At 37.4% G+C, this 22014-nt stretch overlaps 1 protein-coding gene across 1 annotated transcript in view; it reads right to left on the bottom strand.

Annotated features, from left to right (window-relative positions):
• Window positions 1-22014, bottom strand: part of atrn (attractin) — a 135717-nt gene that overhangs the window by 89988 nt on the left and 23715 nt on the right. The window contains exons 4-10 of the mRNA XM_022684934.2: window positions 21307-21435; window positions 16836-17038; window positions 13701-13869; window positions 13513-13603; window positions 11830-12079; window positions 10352-10535; window positions 9946-10100 (exon numbers count right to left, since the gene is read on the bottom strand). Of these exons, the coding sequence (XP_022540655.2) occupies window positions 9946-10100; window positions 10352-10535; window positions 11830-12079; window positions 13513-13603; window positions 13701-13869; window positions 16836-17038; window positions 21307-21435 (1181 nt within the window). The remainder of the gene's footprint in view (window positions 1-9945; window positions 10101-10351; window positions 10536-11829; window positions 12080-13512; window positions 13604-13700; window positions 13870-16835; window positions 17039-21306; window positions 21436-22014) is intronic.

Genomic DNA, 22014 nt, shown 5'->3' with positions numbered 1-22014 from the left:
TACTGGAAAATGAAATCCTCATCTCCATAAAAGCTGTCAGCAGAGGGAAGCATGAACTGCTGTAAGATTTTCTGTGAAAACCTTCTATGGAAACTTCACACTAGACCTCAAGCAGTTTGGACTGTGTTTCTCTCCATTTTTCCTCCAGACTCTGCTCCCTTGATTTCCAAATGAAATGTAAAATATACTGATAGTCAGTGATGGTTTGGAGAGACATGTCATCTGCAGGTGTTGCTCCACTGTGTTTTATCAAGTCCAAAGTCAGTGCAGTGTTTTTCCACAAATTCTTACAGCACGTCGTGCTTCCCCCTGCTGACAACTTTTATGGAGATGCGGATTTCATTTTCCAGCAGGAAAAAGTACCAATTGGTCTTATATAATATTCTATTTTTTTCACCAGTGGTGGTCCTCCTGGTCATTGAAGAACAGGCTTAGAGGAGGATAATGTATGCAGAGAAACATATACAGAACTACATTCTGTAATTACAAAACTACAATATGTTCCTTTGTGAAACACAATTTCTTAAATAATTCAAATCATAAGTGACCTATCATTGATCGGACACACTGACCAAACAAACAAATAATCTGAGGAGTGAAATAATTAAAATGTAACAGAGTGCCATGTACCACATAAAAATCCTTACCAAAAATAGAAAACCATGATAGAAACTGAACCCTAATGCCAATTCATTTTATCATAGCCTACTTTATATATTTGCATGAATAATTGATGAAATTACTGTAGAAACGATAGGGACAATAGAAGGTAAGTAGCAGAATAGACACTTTTCTATCGCCCCCGCGATATTTATTGTCATATCGCACAGCACTACTGAGAATATTCCCAATATTGTGTTGAGCCTCCATTTGCTGTCACTTTTGAATCTGCAGGCTGCCTGGTTGTCTTCTGGCAGGTGAATCACTGTAGCTTCATTACTGACAGGGGTGAGCTGCTAGAGGTTGACATGCTCACAGCACAGCATGCCTGACACCTGCTATCATACACTATTCATAGCCAGTTTTGTCTTGCCTGTAGTCAGTCACATTCAAAATACATATCTCTGTAGCTTCAAGCCTAAAGAATTCTTTGGCTTTATCTACACTGAATGTAGAAGCTGATTTTTACAAGAAAATCTTGGTCAAGACATGCATGGTGTTTCAATTCTGCCTCTTTAGTTTAGCACAGTCTGTTACAACCCCAAACTGGCCAGGCTAGGCTATAATAAAAAAATAACAGACAATCCCACTGCTTTACTTTCTAAAACCAATATCTACTGCTCTCTGCTTATCTATAAATGATTCCTTGAGTCTTACAATTGTGTTAGGGCTTCTTTCAGATTGGTTGGTTGGGCTGTTATTGAAAATACTTCATTCTTAATGCAGTGATACAAAGAACACTGAAACACTTTATGCCCCATGCAATCTGTTATTAATCCTTTTACAAATATAAACTGGTACTGAATACTGATAAAAAAAAAAGGATGGGATGGAAAAAAAAGAAAAAAGAAAACTACAGTGGCACTATGACATCATGTTAATGTATATAGCCCTACAGGGTCTTGCTCCTCAGTACTGTATTTTTTAGACTAAAAAGGCACAATTAAAATCCTTTAATTTTCACCACAGTGGTCAGTGCGTCTTATAATCCAGTGCATCTTTATGTATAAATTATACCAGTCAGGTATTAAAAAGTAGTAAAGCCACTCTGCTGAAGTACAGAATTATAAGGGTGAGTTTTCAGTGAAATTTCTCCACCACTTAGGCTAAGTGTAGCAGCATTAGCACTAACTGCTAACTGTGCTAAGCACTAGCTCCTTTACTGTTCAGAGGCAAATATATTGGACAGTAGGCTGCTTGTTTACCATGTTAAAACAAGATGCGTGGGACAAACCACTAGCTAATTTCACCCTTACCGGAACACTCAGTATTTACGCCTAGCTGGCGCTAAATGCTAATGCTAATGCACCCAGCCTTTGTGCTACAGAAACAATATATTGGAAATCTAAGTTTAGCCTACTGTTTTCAGGGGAGAAATATTTGTAGACTAACATCCAGCGTTCGTTTGACTTTGAACCAATTTTTTTTTTTTAAACTACAGTTTTATTTACTTATGCGCTTCCCCCAGTTTTCCCTCCCTCCATTAAAAGGGAAACATGGCAACACCCTTGCTCACTTGAATGTAGGCGTCCTTACTAGTGTCACTTAAAGCAATTTATCAGTAATCAGCAATAATTCAATAACATAAGTTAGCAAAGGAGGATGGGCTACCACATTTCTGTAAAGCTGCTTTGTGACAAGAAACGTTGTAAAAAGTGTATTTATATATGAGTTTATATGTGTAAATAAATATGTGTATGTATATATATATATATATATATACTCAATTTGTTTTAATTTGAAATTAATATACGTACAAACTGCAATTTCTACAGTCCGTGCACATGTTATGCCAATAAAACCCAATATGTCAGTAAGAAGCCATGATCTGTTTAGTCTGCTTGTCAAATCGAAGTAGACAATTCTGTCCAATAGAATTGGACTCCCTGGAGAAGATAAACATGAACTTGCCTGATACAGGCATGATCTAGTCAGGTATAAAGCCCCCCAGCAGTGAGCTGTGGAGCAATAGATCTGTAATGTGTCCTTTGCCTGACATACACTACTGGCTGAATGACACTGGCATGCTCCTCATAAATGTCTGCATGGTGTCATTTCTTGGTCTACACTGTCCTCTGCTGGATGTTCTGGTGACTGCAGCTCTGCAGGTGTGTGGATTGTTTTCAGGATTACACCAGAGACTGAAGGCCTAATGCTGCATTTGGTAGCTTATATGTTGGATTAATTTACAAAAACAGTTGGGTAGCTGGTGTAAACACATCTTCACCCTATGTGGGTGCTTTTAAAATATAAGCTTCTAAAGAATATGCAGCCTGTTTTTCTATTATTAAGCTGGAAACTTATAAATCTTATAAAACTGCATCAAGGGTATATTATACACTCAGCATCAAAGTAATACCTGTCAAAATATTTGCAGCCAAAATGTTGCAATGTTATTCCTAACAAAGATAAAAAAATAAAAAAATAAATGGAATGGAATGAATGGAAATGTAGACTGATATAGGATACTCTTGGATATATTTATTGAGCAACACAAACAAAAGTAGACTGCTCAAATTTTGTGCAACAAACTTGGAACGCATGTGTAATATAGGCTCGGCGTAAGTCGTAGAGGTTCCTAATGGTGTCCCTGCAATAATCCATCACATGCAGTTTGAAAGTAGTGCAATAAAACTGTACACTGCTGTATTGCTCTACTATGTGCAAATTACTACATTAAAAATCACCATCACTACGTGTAATATGTGCACCATCACTGTGTGCAATATACTTACAATGTGCTTACTAATTATTAAAATTAACCTATGTGTAATTTCACAGTCATTAGGGGTGCGCAATACCGTACACAATTATATCGCCCAAATTTTAAATATTGGTGTCTTAAAAATACCCTGGAATATAATTTTAATAATATAACTTTATGGTCATATTGGTCATGAGGGTACAACTTTTTTTTAGCTGTTTGTAGCCAAAATTCCATTAAATATCTACTATTTTACTTCAGTACGGGATAAATTTAGTGCATTATTAGTATCGTGACATGTTGGATCAATGACGTCTGTTACAATCTGATAAAAGCCTCAATGAGGGGTGTGCCGTACCACATCACATGCAATAATGTTGCTAAATAAAATGGAATATTCATTTTGTTGCAATTTTGTATTTTTGAAATGTTTGTTTTAATTAAATATTTTATCATATTGCGAAACATATTATTATAGCAAACATAACCTGAAAATAGTGATGTATTATTTTAGGTCCATATCGCCCACCACCTACTGGTCATAGATAGATTTGTCTACTCTGAGTTTTGTCTGTCTGTCTATATATAATGGATTATTTGATCAAATGTTATCTCATTTATATTATTCTCCACAGTTTCTGCAGATTTTGTGGTAGAGGTGTAGTGTTGACAGTGTCCAATAACATCCCACACTTATTTAATCAGCTGGCCATGCCATAGCACCTGTATCTTTAAGGCAAGCGCTTGAGACAGCAGCATTGTGAGGATGAGCATTGTCCAAGAAATACTTGGTGTGAAAATAAGCACACATTTAAGCAAGGTTTGAAGCACCTGTCACCTCCTGTTTTTTGTACGTGTGCACACTTTCACTCCAGAAGCTACGCAGTTTTATTAATGTTGTCCGGATAATGATATAAGTGACTAAATCACTCCATGACAGTCCGTCAAGTTTCATTTCTGTTGTTTAAATCCTTCTAGGTGCAACTCATTCTTTTTTGCTGATGAGTGTAGATCAGGTCTGAATGCCCACTCCGTCCACTCAGTCTTTCATAAGATATTTTTAAAAAAATAATTTATGAAATCAATATGGCATTTTAAAATGTGCTCAGCTTTAGTTGAGCGAATCATGCCTGAAGCATGCTACCAACTGTAGTTATCCACCATCTACTGAATCAATTTTACAAGCTTTAGAAATTCTTTGACCATGAAAAACTTGCACCAAACTGAACTGATCAAACATGGGCTCCTCAAAGCAACTGTCAGAAGATGCCCGTAAATAAGCAAAAGGCTATATTAAGAAGATAAGCAAGCAGTTTCAGCATTGCTTGAGGTTCTAAAGTGTGCTACGTGTAGAAATGGAACTGTGGAGAACTGTGAAGGTCAAGTTTCTTTACTTTTAAAAGAGTGTAAATGTTTTGCTATTATAGATGAGAGAATAATTGTATATTAATCCCACAATTGGAAAATTTGCATATTCATACATACAGTATTTATTTTACATTAAATAATAATTAAAGTTTATAAAAAGCATAAAATAATAAAATAATGAATTGGATGTCCTCAGAAAAAAACAGAGTTAAGAAAGATAGATCATTAGTCTGTTGCGCTATTCAACATGAAACTGGACACTAGTGACTGTGACTAATGTTCTTCCCATGACAGATATAATGAAGGATATACAGTTATTAGATGCTCAATACTACAGCCATTTAATGAAAGCAATTATTATATCATCATACTATAAAGTGGGCAGAGTTCTAACTCTTAATGGTTTAAAAAAATATATCTACATGTAATTAAATAAGCATTAAAGAGCACCATGGTTTTAATGCTATTCAACTTGCAAAGCCACTACAGAAGTCTGTAACAGAAACAGCCCATGACACATTTGAGTTAATTGCTCCTTAATTACAGAATTTCTCTACAACTCTCGCTCTCTACGTGAAAATCAAAACAAAAACAGTCAGGCAGTCATTTCTCAGATCCCCTGGGAACTCGTAATATTTTAATCTGTCAGTCATAAAGTAATAACTGAATTACGCCTCATGTTGCTTCAAAATCTCCCACTGTGTGCATGACAATCATCTCACAGACTGAGTGCAGGAGCGTAAAGGCGTTTCAAATTATGTGCTTAAACGCTTTAATACTTGTAAATGTTGTCTGAATTAAAGAAGTTAAGTTAATTAATCCTAACTAAGTTAATATACGTGAATATATATATATATATATATATATATATATATATATATATATATATATATATATATATATATATAAAATACTATGTAAAGCATTTAGGTGCTCTTATTTAAGGTCCTGTAAGCTTGTGGTTATCCTGCACAATTGAGGTAACTCCTGCTCTTCGTTTCTTGGGGCGGTCCTGATGAGAGCCAGTTTCATTGTGATGTTTTTGATCGTTTTTGAGACTGCATTGAGAATACTTTCAAAGTTTTTGAAATTTCTCTGATTGACTGACCGTCATTTCTTATATAAGATTTTTTTCTTTATTTAGTTGAGTAGTTCTTGCCGTAATATGTATTAAAACATTACTCAAATAGAGCTAATCACTGTATACCTGTAACTCTACCTCTTCGCAACTTTACAACTGATGCTTTCAAACACATTAAGAGTGACAGAAATGAAAGTTCAGCACAGCTGTTAACAAAAAGCTATTCCAGGTGACTCTACCTCAAAAATCTGACAAGAAAATCCAGCCAAGATGTGCAAAATTGCCATCAAAGCAAGAGTTGCTACTTTCAATGATCTAAATTATATTCTGGTTTGTTAAACTTTGTTGTTTACTCAATGCAAATAATTCCATATGTTTTTCTTCATAGTTTGGACGACTTTAGTATAAATCTATAATGCAGTAATAACCATTTAAAAAAAAAGAAATCACTGAATTTAAGGTGTGTCCAAAGTTTTGACTGGTACTGTACATGATCCTCAACTCTAATACATCACACAGCAGAGATCCCAGTAACCCAGCAGCTACACTTTAGCTGTATCAATCATGACAATACAGTTAATTTTCTCACTCATATTAGAGTGTTGGAGAACTGATGGAGAACTAGATCATTCTTAATTAGTTTAACATCTTGCTTAAAAACATTAAACACTGTTTATTTCATCATATTTCACTGTTATTAACCTCTGAATGTTAGACTAATGGTTTGTTAATGTGCTATAAGAGACAGCTCATTACTTTAAGACCAGACAGAGGAAATGTCCCACTGTCTCTGCTGTATATTTCCCTGGATGTTTAAAACACTCTCTATACAGATTGACTATTCAAACGGTTCAGATTTAACAGTCCAGTGTTTTAGTACTTTAGTATGTACCATATTTTTCACACTATAAGGCGCACTTAAAATCCTTTAATTTATAATCTGCTGAAGTACAGTAGTTTCAGTTTAGTTTTCTCCAGCACAGAGGCTGGAGCAGTATTAGCATTAGCCGCTAAGCGTTAGCTCTTTCGTCGTTCAGAGGTGAGTATTATTATTGGCCTGTAGCCTGCTGCTGACCCCAGCTAGCACTGCTGGAGGAGTATTAGCATTAGCAGCTAACCAGGCTAAGCTCAAGCTCTTTTGCCGCTTAGAGGGGAGTATTATCGGCCTGTAGGCTGCTGCTAATTCCGGCTAGAACTACATACATTATATATATTAGGGGTGGGAATCGTTTACTATCTCACGATTCGATTCGATTCCGATTTTGGGGGCCACGATTCGATTCAAAATCGATTTTTGATTCAAAACGATTTGAATTATAAAAATTTCTGCTTCTGGCTTATGAATCTTATTGAAAAAAAACCCTCCATAATATACACTGGTCCTGGAGCAGGTAATGTGTTACAAAAACAATAAAATGTGCAGGAATGTGGGTCCTCAGTGACAGAGGAATCACTGGGATATCACAATGACGTTAATGAACAATAAATAAATAATAAATAACACTGCTTTATTACCAGGCTACTAGCGGTGGTGTGTAGGTGACGCTGCTGGGCTGATGTGATGATAGCAGTGGAGCGCTAAAGTTCAGGAGCAGCTGCTGATTAACTAGTTAATTTAAGGTCGTTGTATTTCTTCAGAAAGGGGGCAGGAGGTGGAGAAATTAATTCATATTGTCCATTCCTTAATTCCTCTGTGATGAGGAGCTGAAATTAGCTCTGATTAGCTTATTGTATTTTTCCGTTCCGCCTTAAATGCTGCAGCCCGCTGCCACCTGTAGCGTTATTTAAGGTGGAACTGGAAAGTTAGCTAGTTAGCTAGCTAACAGTTACTGAAACTAACTACTAGCGATCTTTTTTATGCTTGTTATGAAGCATTCTGCCATAAAACATTGAAACTACACGTTAATCTAAGGTAATATAGTGCTTGTTCTGCCATCTTACCGGTGATTCTCAAACACCTACGCTCTGTGTGTGTCTGGAAGATCTCTGTTTGAAAGGACAAGCGCTATCCCCAGGGTTGCCAGGTCCAACAAAAATACCCAGCCCAAAATCAGTCTAAAACCCGCCCCTCAGAATCGATTTTGGGACATTTTAAATCGATTCTGAATCGTAGTAAATGAGAATCAAGATTCTTATGTGAATCGATTTTTTGGCACACCTCTAATATATATATATGTATGTATATATATATGTATATATATATATATATATATATATACATATACATATATATATGTATATATATATATATATATGTATATGTATATATATATATATATATATACATATACATATATATATATATATATATATATATATATATATGTATATGTATATATATATATACATATACATATATATATACATTTATACATACATATATATTTGGTCAGGCAGTGTAGAATATTAAACTCAAGCTGCATCTCAATTACTGATAAATGAAAAGAGACACTAATGGAAATCATTGATAGCGATCACTGTGGTAGTAATTTGTTAATCAAAAACTACTTATAAAAGGTTGCCCTATTTAACACTGCTTTATTAGATTTTCATTACCAAGAGAGCAAAGAAAAATGACACATCCATCAAATAACTACAATAAACAGAGTTTAATACTGCCTCTTAACTTGTTTATCCTGACACTTATCATTAAAAATGTAATTTAAAAAAAGGTTTGCCTATTTTTTTTAGATCTTTTATATAAAATGAATAAACTACTTAATGGTACAGTGGATTTAATACTGTTAAGAGAACTTTAAGCTCTCTGTGTTGCATTATGCCTTAATTCACAGTAACCCACAACCTCTCGTAGCTTACAGTTTAGCCATATCTCAGCCCAAAAGTTCAAATTAAAAGCAAGCAGCTGCAACAGGAAGCACAAACTTCTAATCTTAGACTGGGTGGTTTAGAGTCTGACCAACAGAAGCATCACTGTTCTCTCAGAAATAAATTCCACCCACTGTCTAGCTCTTCAATTCTATTTACAGCATTAGGCAGATGCTCTTATCCAGCGCAGCTTCCACTGTAATGATGGTACAGAGGTAGGGGAATGTAGTGGTTGGACTCTCACTCAAGGACTTTTTTTAATGGTATAGTGTGGTGTGCTCTTCAGGGCCTCTATGTCACATGTAAGACTCATATGGCTCTACCCTGCTGAAGGATGGCAGGGTGGCTAGAACGCTGTGAACGAGGGCAGCAAATAAAAAAAATAATCTGTTGACCAGAGAACACTGTGGGAGAATAATGACCACCCAACTGCATGTGCATGACCTAAAATATATCTGCAATTAGCCAGCTTTGCTTTAAAGAGCTCAACTGTGCACTAATTACATAACCACTTCGTGAAATCTAAATGCTAATAATAGGAGTCTGCTGTAGCCATATGTAGCTGTAGCTCATAACTATATGTACATGCACTCCAGTAATTCAATATTACTGTAACCCTGCGTTCACACTAGCAAGCAACAGAGCAACAAGTGACCAGTCTTTTCCTACAGGAGTACCTGATTAGTAGCAGTCATTTGGCGACAAGCAGCAAATGACATGGTACTTCCAACCTTCAAGCTTTGCTACACTCCATTGCTTTCCTTTTTGGCTTTTGAGCCTGCTTTACTCCTTCGTTTCTTTGTTTTTACTATGGGTTAATAAGCCCTTCTGAGATGACAAATAATAATATATTTATGTTTGTGGTTGAAAAGTGACAGAATATGGTAAAGTTCAAGGGGGCTGGATTTTTTTTCAAGCCACTGTACCTCTCCATTCTTTGTAGATGGAAAAACATGCAAAATCACCAGTGTATTAAATACTTATTTTGCCTTAAAAAGTTAAATTTATATTTAGAGTATATATTTTAGTTAGAGTTCATGTAAGTTCATGAGTTTCAAACAATACATTGAGGAGAAGTTTGGAGGAGTTGGGGAGAAGTTGGGATGAGTTGCGGAGGTGTTGGGGAGGAATTGGGGAGGAGTCGGGAGGAGTGGGGAGGAGTTGGGGAGGAGATGGGGAGGAGTTGGGGAGGAGTTGGGGAGGAGTTCTAAAAATAACAATCTTTAGACCTCACTAACATCTTTCCAAGTTAATATAGATATTTAAACTGTTGTGTAACAGAAGAGCAGTGACAGCCATTACTCACCCAGACTATACGCCATGAAGTCCGAAGAGAAGCACTTGGCGCCGAGACTCATGGACGTGTCATTGTGGGTGTTTCCTCCAAAGACCAGCAAGCTTCCACCCACCAGCACAGCTGTGTGGAGGTAGCGGAATGAGCCGCTGTCTTTCAGGATCGACCTGCGCAGAATAATGTTAGAAAACTGTCGGAACGCCAGCAGTCTTTAACAATACAGAGATTAAGAGCACAAACAGCTTCATACAAAGTCTTAACAAACATATCTGTACATGCCTACGTTACAGTGCATTAGCTCATACATACTTCATGTTTTTGGGAATACTTGAATGTTAACTACTGCTATAATTTAATATCAGTATAGTTAAATCATAGTGATCTTCATAATAGTGATTGATGTCTCTCCTCAGCTCACCACATGCTCCTGTCCACGTCGTAGCGGTACAGGTCCGTGGCCAGGCCGTACTTTGTGGAGTTGAAAGCTTTGTAGCCTCCGTGAATGTAGACAAAGCGGGTGAGAGGGTCATACACACTGCTGTGACCATAACCCCCATGAACCAGCGCACCCTTCGTCTCCTGAACGCTCCATGTGTTCTTTACTGCACACAAGAAAAAGAGGGAGAAAAAGAGGAGATAAAATACTAATCGTTTGATTGAATATTCCATAGTAGACACATTAGGATCTTATCTTGTATTACACAGAAACAGTTTATTAATGCTAGTCATGTGAGGAAGACATACAATGAAATAACACATTAATATCAATATGTAATAATTACTAGAATAGAAAATAATGTGTCATTTAAAATTTTACCACTGTATTAATAAATGAGGGGTGTAATGATGCATGGTGACATGATGAGTCATGATGGAAAACTTAAAAATGTGCATGGTGAGAACAGACGATTCCACGTCCATGTCAATCATTTTAAACTGAAGACAATCAATCAAACAACTGCTTTTTGATGTCAGTCACTTTTTAAGCCAATCAACAGCCAGAGTTAGCCATACATCCTTTTTGGTTGCAGCCTCCAAAAAAGGTTGTTTCTCTTTGCTTGTGGTAGCTGGCGTTTTATACAAGGAGCATTTATATAAGGTGCACTTGGCTTTGAAAATGTTTGTATTAAAAATGTGTTTCAATAACAAATTGAATCATGAACTAAGAATCATGTTTTTTTTTTCATTTGAATCATAAGCATAGTGCATCGTTACACCCCTATTGTTTACACTTCAGAGAAAATGTATAATTTTCTTAATGCACATCTGTTAAAAATATTGTGAGAAAATCAAATCAGGGACTCAATGTTGTGAATAGAACTAAATCGTGAACAGAATGTATTGTTACACCCCTAAAACAAACTGTATTATTATTATTTTTTTATTATATACATTTATTTAAATTTTTTCCCCTATTTTTCTCCTTAATTTTTATTTTCAATTACCCAACCCACTCATTAGGACTCCCTCTATCACTAGTGATGCTCCAACAGCAAGAGGATGAAGACCAGCACATGCCTCCTCTGACACATGTGAAGTCAGCCACTGCCTCTTTTCGAAGTGCTGCTGATGCAGCATTGCTGAGTAGCTGAGAGACTTTGTTCTAATACATCAGCTCACAGACACAGCCTTGTGCTGAGCGACATCACCCTTTGGAGTGATGTGGGGAGAAAGAGCCATCTACGCACCCAGAGAGAGCAAAGCCAATTGTGCTCTCTCAGGGCTCTAGCAGCTGATGGCAAGCTGCATGAACAGGATTCGAAACGGCAATCTTGGTGATCACGATCATGGTGGCAGCGCTTAGCCCGCTGGACCACTCAGAGCCCACAAACTGTATTATTCTAGCGAAAATCTAGCAAGTGTGTGTGTGTGTGTGCGCGTGTATATATTGCTGACCGATGTTGTACTGCTGCACTTGGCTGATGTATCCATACAGAGGGCAGTGTCCGAAGATGACCAGCATGACCGGCTCTGATCCGTCAGGCTGGAGCTGAAATGTGTGAGCAGAGTGACCCACCACAGCGTACTGCTCTTTAGCCTGAGGGCTCAGCAGCTCCCACGACTGATTCCGCGTGTGGAACACCCACAGCTCCGAGGTCACGTTTCCTGTGGAGTCAATCTTTCCTCCATACATGTAAATCTTATCCTGTGAGGAACACAAAATAAACATAGCTTATACACTGTCAAAGATGCAAATCTTCACACCTGTAAAGCCCCTCTATGAGTTTTATGACTGTGGTCACCTCCACATGTTCCTCATCACAATAAACACAATAAACAGAGGTTTATACAGCTACAGCAACAGAAGCAGCACAAAACGTAAACAGTATTTGCATACTTATATAATGTGTACACTATCTGAGCCATTTATTAACTTACACATACAGTACCGGTTAAAGGTTTAAACACACCTTCTCATTCAATGATGATATTATATATATTATATATTTTTATATATATATATTATATATATATTAATGCTGTAAATTAATACTGAAGTCATCCAGACTATGAAGGAACACAAAAGGACTAATTTGATAATTAAATAATTGTTACCTGTTAACTTGCAGATTTTATGGCTGTTGACCTTTTGCTCTCAAACACATTAAAAGGACAAGAAACTTAAGCAATTAACTCTTGACAAGTTCAGCACAGCTGTTAACTAAAAAAAAAAAATCCAGTATGTGAATAGCTGACATTTAAGTATATTTACATTTACTATATTTTTAAGAACCTAAAATATAAAACAAACATTTACATTTTAAAATAAAGAATATTTTAATACCACTGAATTTAAGATGTGTCCAAACCTTTCACATTTATTGTAGATTTTATGTGTGACTGATTACATGACATGCATTTCTAAGATGCTGATGGTTTAGGAGGTTTTCTTCCTTTCAGATGCACAATAGAGCCGGGAAAATAAATAAATAAATATAAAAAGCTAAGTACTAAAAACATTTCCTTCTTCTTTAATACAGTCAGCCTCAAACACAGGGCAGCAATAGCCTGAGAGCAGGCTTGGATTATAAAGGTCACTGCTTTGAGACTGGCATGTCTAAGACTGCACCTTATGAATATTTTTTTCCCCCCTAAAATAAATCTTTTTTTTTTTTTATTTCAATTATCGATTTTTTAATTATATATTTCTTTCGATGGAAAAGCAAAAGCATGATGGGGAAACAGGAGTACACACTTTTACTCAGGGTTCCTCAGTGTAGAGCTGTTGGGCGTCATTAGCTGCTAACCACGGCTAGCGCTAGCTGTTAGCTGCTAATGTTATTTCTAATGCTGCTGCACCCAGCGTATTTCGGTGATTATGTCGATTATGACGAGACATGGCAGCTCAGGCAATGCCATATTAGCTATCAGAGCTAACTGAATGTTGACTGCTAAACATCATGCTACTTGAAGAATTCTGAAGTTTTCTGAAGAATTCTGAGGTGGTGTTTTATCACCAGTGTGACTGGAGCTTTAATTTCACTCTAGTGCTCTGCAATGGTGATGAGGGGTTCTTGGGTTATTTTGAATCTTACAAAGAAAGAAAAGACATAAAAGGTCACACACACACACACACACCTCATGCACAGCCAGTGAGTGACCATAGCGTGCAGGGACGTAGTTGACGGAACGGTTCAGAGATATCCAGGTCTGAGAGGTGAGGTTAAACCTGAGAAAAAGAGAGAGAGAGAAAGAGAGAGGGAGTCATTCCTCATGGTACAGGTGGTTGTATTTTCTTTCCCCTCTATTTTTCCATGCAAACTCACGCTGTCACCATCTGGTAATTGGAGTAGTTGAACACGTGTCCACCGATCACCCACATGACGTCCCCCAGCACCACAGCTTTATGAGATGCTCGTGCCAGACCATACCCACTGAACTCCTCGTGTGTCCAAAAAGACACATTAGCTGGCACTGACACTGAACAATCAGGACCTGCAACACACACACACACACAGTTCACTTATTAACTCACTTCATAAACAGATGGTTCAATCATTATCGCTGCCCTGCCAGACGTGATGAATTCTAACCTATAAACAAGGTCATGATCAAGAAGGAAATGATCACTGAAGACAGAAAACATTCAGAAAAAACACCAACTGTACATTTTTCCAACAGGAATACCTCCTTATCCTATATCGTCGCTGTCCAATGAGAAACACTGATCTTCATTTTTGTCTATTTTTAGTTTACTACATAATTTGAACAGACAAACTGTTCGTTACACTGTGCCAAAATTTCTTGATGAACGGACCAATAGAAACTCTTCAAAATGACCTGAAATAAACTCATTTTACATTGACTTCCATTAAAAGTTTACAAGGTTTTTTCTCTCTCCTGTAAAGTTGCTGTTTTGGAAATAAGTGTTTTTTTATTGGACAAGACGATATACACTACATTTACCATATAAGCACCAATTTCAGAACTGTTTGAGTTATAGAATCAATGTTTTCATGCAGTAATGATATCTTACACAAAATCTGATTTGTGCAATGATACAAACACAATGCTGAGAATAGCAAATTAAACTTCATATAAAACATGCAGAGGAAAACTCCTTTAAAATGTAATGATGTTAGCTTTCACTACATAGAATACACAATACCATCTTCTACTAAAGTCTTGTTACATCTATATCTATCTATCTATCTATCTATCTATATATAATATTATATATATATATATATATATATATATATATATATATATATATATATATATATATATATATATATATATATACTGAATTAATATAAAAAATCTATTACACTTAATTACATTTTTAATTATTAAAACCAAGCTTGAGAGTGCACAGACAGCACAGAAACTGTGTTGTGTTCCATTTTTTTAAACTTTTGATAAAACTTGTATAAAACTACATCAAAATATTTCTCAATTGTCCAAGTAATTACTTTATTCAAGTGAGGGCACCTTTTTTTAATTTGATTAATTCTATATAAAAGCTATAGCTAAGCCTGTCACCTTAACTTTTTTATTTTTTTACTATAATTTGTGCCAGAAACAGTAGTGTGTCTATTAAATTTAATTATTGCGACAGGCCAATGTATAGGTATGAGATGATGAACTGAGTGGTTTCTGGGTAGTTAATAAAATGTTGCTAGGCCGTTGTTATGGGATTGAGGTGGTGACTACAGTGCTTCTAAGTAGATGCTATGGTGCTGCTAAATAGTTACTAGTTAATGGTGTCACTGGAATACAGAAAGAGCAGCACATAATTAAACTATAACACATAGTTAAACTATAACACTATTTACTGAAGCAAAAGCTGTAGTTTTCTGTATCTGAGTCTAGACTGGACTAACGGGCAGCGAGTAAACTGCAGTGCTATCTGGCTGTGGAAAGCCTGTATCGACTGCAGTGAGTGATATAAAAGTGAAGTGTGCTGACACAGTGCAGACTCAGTCAGCACAGTCTGCTACTACAACACCATGCCAGCAGTGACAAAGCAAAAAAGAGTGAGCTCTCCTCAGAATTCACCCCAATACATCAACACCTGCTCACACTTCAGCTTCAGCCATGATCTCACCAGCGGAGGGAATCTCCCCACATACCTCCATCTGCTTCTAAAAGATGTTTTTCCTCTATATTTTTAAAATATATGTACATTTTTACATATAGTGGGTCTTAATATTAAAAAAGAAAAATACATTCAGCACATTTGTTTCAAAAAGTCATGGGACAGCGGTATAATCCCAGTAAAATTGACCATGAATTGATTCTAAGGATAAGCTTGAAAATGTCTACACCTGTAAAAGTTGTGAGGTGTTATCATGTGTGAGACTGAAGACTCCTGTCCCATGACATGTGGCATGTCAGTGTACATCTAACAAATTACAACAAAAAAAAGAATTTAAAGAAAGCCTAGGTTTATAATTCTGCATTATTTGGCAATCTTATGTTAGTAATAGGAGCACAGTTATCAGGGTAAAGAACTGAAGTGTTGACCTACAGTATGTGCTGGTTTAAGGAACATAAAAAAGGAAAGGCAAAATGGAAAAAAAGAAAAGAAAAAGAAAATAACTAGTGGCGTTAATTGATAAAAAAAAAAAATCTGATTATTCACAACAATATAAGCAAGTTTTTATAGTGGATATTTAAACATAAATAAAATAATGTATGTAAAAAATATTTATATTAGTGGTGTCAATTAAATATACTTGTATGTTTGAGGGGACATAAAGCCAATGTGAGGCACTGGAATAAAGAATGCATGACAAATTGGATAAAAACCTGAAATCCTTAATTTTAAATCCAGCATAGTGGCATGTAAAGCCCAAATCACGAAGATTGCTTTGCACTGCCTAAATATTTCTGGACCTAACTGTATGTTCACCACCAGACATGCAGACAGAAAGAAAGGAAGAAAGAGAGACATACAGAGTGAGAGAAAACAAACCAGCAAAGTAAAAGGAAACTGTTTTGTAGAGACGAAGATGGAACAGCAAGAGCAGCTTAATATCCAGTATGAGTCATTTCAACACACCTCAGAAAATCACTTTACAAGAGGAATTTTATTAAGCTATAAACTCTGTAGGCCAAATGACAAGCTGCTACGCAATACACTGCACACTCTAACAGAGAAGGGCGTGCTACTGCAAGCCTAATCAGAGGAACACACACACAAATAAAAGCATGAATCAATACCAGCCAGCTTCAGCGCAGACAGCATTTTCTGCCAAGTTTCCACTGAAAGCGTCTGATCTGAGTATTAACACTGGAGTAAGGCACCTTGCAGAGCTTATCACCCGTTTTTTAAGGCAGGTCAGATTACATGAGTGTTGACCGAAAGTAAAGAATAAGGTCAATAAAGGAACAGAGGCCTTTTCATTTTTTTTTTTTTTTGCCCTTTGTTTGTACATAAACAATACATAGCCCACCTTGCCAGCCGGGTTTGCAGCGGCAGCGTTTGGTGCTGGTTTGGCAATGACCCTGCGCAGGGTAACCGCAATTCGAGGCACAGTAAGGAACGTCACACGCCTCTCCCTTCCAGCCCTCTTCACACTCACACCTCACCGTCTCACTGGAGTTAGCCAGCCGACACACACCACGACCTGAGCAGTTATTGGGACACATATTTATCCTGGGAGAGAGGGATGGGGGAGTGTTAGAGAGAGAAAAAGAGAGAGAGAGAGAGAGAGAGAGAGAGAGAGAGAGAGAGAAAGACAGAGAGAGAGAGTTAATCACTGGACAGGACATGACTTTCATTATACATTATACATTCATTATAGACCATAACAGAGTATAATACTTAGTTATTATATTTTATTCATAATGGTAATGTATGCTATACTGCAGGACACATAACAGCCAGATCAGAAATATCCTGGGATAGGAACAATGTGTTTAAATATACATTTGGTTAAAAAATGTATCTTTATTTTTCATTATTTTTTAATATTATACGTTTAATATCTGTTGCATTGTTTTGACAACACAAACATAGCAAGAGCAAGAGAATCTGAGCAAGCAAAACAGAGAAAGAGAGAATTAGAGAAAGAAATCCAAACAGAGAGACTGACAGTACGTCAGAGAGCGAGAGAGACGCCCACAGATTTAACTAAGAGATGCAGAAAGAAGCAACTGGGAGATAAAAGAAAGTACGAAAAAGGAGATACACAGATAATGAGCAACAAAAGAGAGATAAACAGAGAGCAACACAGATGCCACAAGCCAGTGACAGGGAGAGACACAGAAAGTGTGAAAGAGAGACAAACAGAGACAGAGAGTGAGACAGAAGCCAAAAGCAAGAGACAGAAATGAACAAAGTGTGAGAGATACCAGTGAGACAACCAGAGAGACAGAGAGTGAGACAGGAGCCAAAAGCGAGAGACGGAGAGACACAGAGTGCACAAAAAGACACCAGAGAAAGACAACCAGAGAGACAGAGAGTGAGACACAAGCCAAAAGTGAGAAACAGAGAGACACAGACAAAGTGTGAAAGTGACTCCAGAGAGAGACAACTAGAGATGTGAAAGCGGCATAAAGGGACAAAACAAGAAAGAGAGAGAAAGAGATTTATACAATGAGAGACGGACATACAGAAACAATAAATAGCAAACAACGCAAGCAAGCAAGCAAGAGTGAGCGAGACAGCAAGAATGAGACAGAATAAGAGATAGACAGACAGACACAGAGCAAGACAAAGAAAAGAAACAAAGAGAGAGACTTTCTGAGCAGTTATCGGGACACGTATTTATCCTGGGTCTGTCTGTGTTAAATAATACAATGTTGAGAATTTACATGAAAAGCTTCTGGAGAAGAGGAAAAATGGTGACCACTGATAAATGAAAGATCCAAACGTGTATGATGATGATGATGATGCACAGGTGTCTTCAGTGCTCGTCCACAGATGTACATATTATTCTTCATGTTTGTATAATCTATTTAAACCATTTTTTTATTACTGTCCAAAAAAAAATCAATACATTTTTGTTAATAAACACAACCAAACAGAACAAAAGAACAGGTGTGAACGCAGACGCATCCGAGCCGACAGCAGACACAACAAGAGCAGAAGAGTTATTTATAGAGCTGTTCATATGAGCTGTTCCAATGTGGATTTATCTAATTAGGGAATCACTGGAGTGTTAAATACAATCAGTTTGAGCAGAGAAAAATAAAACACTGAGCAGGGGTGGGCGATATTGCTCTAAAACGATATCATTTGATACTGATATTAGATCATATTTCAGGGTATTTTTGTGATAATATACTGAATATATTGTATACGATAACGGCCATAATGTTTTTTTCTTAGTCTTGCTAATAGATTTCAATAATGAGCTTTAGCCAGTGCTAACGTCACAGACGCTGTGTAAAACCTGCACTCGCTAGTGATAGCAGAGCTACTGCCTCCCCATTAGTAGGCAGCTCACTCTCCTCTACAGCTGAACACAGCTCAGGGTGTGTGTGTGTGTGTAGAGGGGCATGGGTGTGTGTGTGTGTGTGTGTGTGTGTGTGTGTGTGTGTGAGAGAGAGAAAGAAAGGGAGCACAGCAACTAGCCAAGCATCTGTTTGATGTCCTTCAGTGAGCCTTGTTTTGTGTGTGGATAAGAGAGGAGTGTCTGAAGGATGAGCATGAATGTGTGTTTGTAGCGCGAGAGAAAGAGAGAGACAGAGACAGATAGAGAGACCTAGAGAGACAGAGAGAAGAGGGAGGGGTGTTGTGTTTGATGTTCCTTTGATATCACACTCCACTGTGTTTCTTCAGGACGAACGGGGGTTCCAACATGAATGCTGTCGCTATAGAAACCGTACCAGTAAGCACCAGAACTCCCCATGGACGTGGAGGCCAAAGCCATCAAAACACATCTGCCTGCGCTCCCTCGCTCCCTACGCCACAGAGCTGTTAGAAGAGAAGACCCACAGGCTGCTCTGAGACAGGGGAGAAGACCCCATCATCCAGCGGGATGAGGAGTCATCAGTGTCCTTATGATCTACACTTAGCTGTGACTTTGATCTTTGCAGTCACCGAGAGGAGGAGCAGACTGATCCATTAATGTCCATGTTAGGAATGGAGACTTTGTTTTGAAGAAATGATGCAAAACATATTCTTCTAAATGTGTGTAAAAAGTGTAAAATGAGCTGGAGCTTGATGCTGATAGAGATTCTGTGTACTGATTCTTATTTGTTACAGATACAGTAAAAAAAATTAGGGACGCAGATAAAGATACTCATTTAGAATTCAGCAATCAGGAACATTATACATTAGTATATTTGTTATATTTTTAAAGAAGAAAGATAAACAAAGAGTAAGACAGAAGCCAAAAGCAAGAGACAGAGAGACATAGACAAAAAGTGTGAAAGAGACACTAGAGAGAGACAAACAGAGAGACAAGAGAGTGTGACAGAAGACAAAAGCGAGAGACAGAAACACAGAGTGTAAAAAACAGCGCTAGACAGAAAGACATAAACGATGCGTGAACGTGAGAACGACAACCAGAGAGACAGAGAGTGAGACAGAGAGACACAGAGTGCGAAAAATCAGCACAAGACAGAAGCCAAAAGCAAGAGACAAGAGAGACAAAGTGTCAAAAAGAGAGACAGAAAGAGACAATCACAGAAACAGAAAGTGAGACAGAGAGACACACAGAGTGCAAAAAAACAGCATGAGACAGAGAGAGTGAGACAGAAGCCAAAAGCGAGAGACAGACAGACCCAGACAGACAGAGTGCAGAAGAGAGATAAAAAGAGAGTGAGACAGAAGTCAAAAGCAAGAGACAGAGAGAGACATAGACAAAGTGTGAAAGAGACACCAGAGAGAGACAACCAGAGAGATAGAGAGCGAGACAGAAGACAAAAGCGAGAGACAGACACACAGAGTTTAACAAACAGTGCTAGACAGAAGCCAAAAGAAAGACATAAATGACGTGTGAAAGTGAGAGCGACAACCAGAGAGACAGATAGTGTGAAAAATCAGGACAAGACAGAAGCCAAAAGCAAGAGACAAGAGAGACAAACAAAGTGTGAAAAAGAGAGACAGAAAGAGACAATCACAGAGACAGAAAGTGAGACAGAGAGACACACAGAGAGCAAATGAGAAATGGAATGGAATGGAAGTGGAAATGAGAGCAAGTGTGTGAAATAGCTACAACAGTCCCATTTCAAAAAAACACAGAGAGTAGTGTACACCCAGTGAAGCATGTGAAGCTCACTCGGGTTGTCAAGTTGAGGAGGCTGAATCTACACAATCCAGAGCAAAAAGAGTTCAGTAACTTCTACCATGGCAAGCAACGTCAAGTCATACTATAAGTTAAACAGCTAATTAATGTTATAAGGCACACTGACGATTGTGAAAAATAGGGTAAGTACACCATTTAATGAAATATGCAGTACAGTCAGTGTTCTTTAAGCATTAATGGAATCAACAATGTGCTTAAAAAAGTATAATGACAATATGCTAACAAAAAACTTTATTCTAGACTAGGTGTGTTGAAGTGGCCATTTGTTTGCTATTTTTTGATGCACACCCTTGACCAATGACCCTTTATTTCCTCTACTGATTAAAAGTGCGTTCAAACTATGTTCAAATTATGTTGGACCAAATTAGAAGCAAATGTTTCTTTTTGACAAGTATTAAACAGTTCTGATTCTGGTTTTCTCACTGCTGTCACAAGCAGGAAAGCCATTTGTAGAGAAGCACAGATCTTTCATTAACAGACAGGCCTGATGACGAATGTTTAGACTGGTGAAGAAAAGGGAAATCATTGTTCTCCATTTTTGAAAGCATGATATAATTATTCCCCAAATACATTTCCTCTCTATATCAGTGAATAAAAATTGTATGAAGCAAAAAACAAAAACGAAGCAACAACAAAAAAAAACAGACCATGTGCATTTAGAGCTCACCTGTATGAGATGTTGAAGCCAGTAAGGTTGTAAGCTGCATCACTGAAAAAGTGCAGGAGTGCATAACCCGATTCAGACACCACCTCTGGAACCGTTTCATTGCTGTAGTGCTCTGGAACTATCAGCCCACTGCAATAAAAGAGAGAAAATATATTAAAAAAAGATTTATGATGCAAATTAAATCATTATTCAGAAATACTTACAACCAAGCTGAGATTTTTATAATAAAGTAAAAAAAAAAAAAAAAAAGTTTATCCAATTTGTTATGCATTCTTTATTTCAGCGCCCTACGTCGGTTTTATCTCTCCTCATGTTTACTCCTGCACCCCCCTCCCTTGCGCTCCCCCTCCCTCACGCTCTCCCTTCCTCTTGCGCTTCTCAGGCAGCAGCAGCCAGTCACTTACACAGACACAGAGACAATGCTGTGTATTTACTAGGGGTGTCACGATTTCAATATTTCATTGAAATCGATCGAAATTATGTCTCTATTATGGTCTCGAGCCTCGAAGTCAAAAAGAGGATTGACGATCCCTCCCTCTAAGCTACGCAAGCACACGCAGCACGCTACACAAATGGCCCAGCACACTGTAGCCGATGCAGAGCAGCTCTTTCTCCAGAGAATGTGGACATTCTCATCTTCTTAAAGAAAAACTTGAAAATATAAAAATAACAGTTGTTTTGTCTAGCCTCAAATATGTTAATAGTTTT

This window comes from Astyanax mexicanus, chromosome 7, assembly GCF_023375975.1.
Source record: "Astyanax mexicanus isolate ESR-SI-001 chromosome 7, AstMex3_surface, whole genome shotgun sequence".
Classification (NCBI taxonomy): Eukaryota; Metazoa; Chordata; class Actinopteri; order Characiformes; family Acestrorhamphidae; genus Astyanax; species Astyanax mexicanus.
This window is presented reverse-complemented; position numbering and strand designations above follow the sequence as displayed.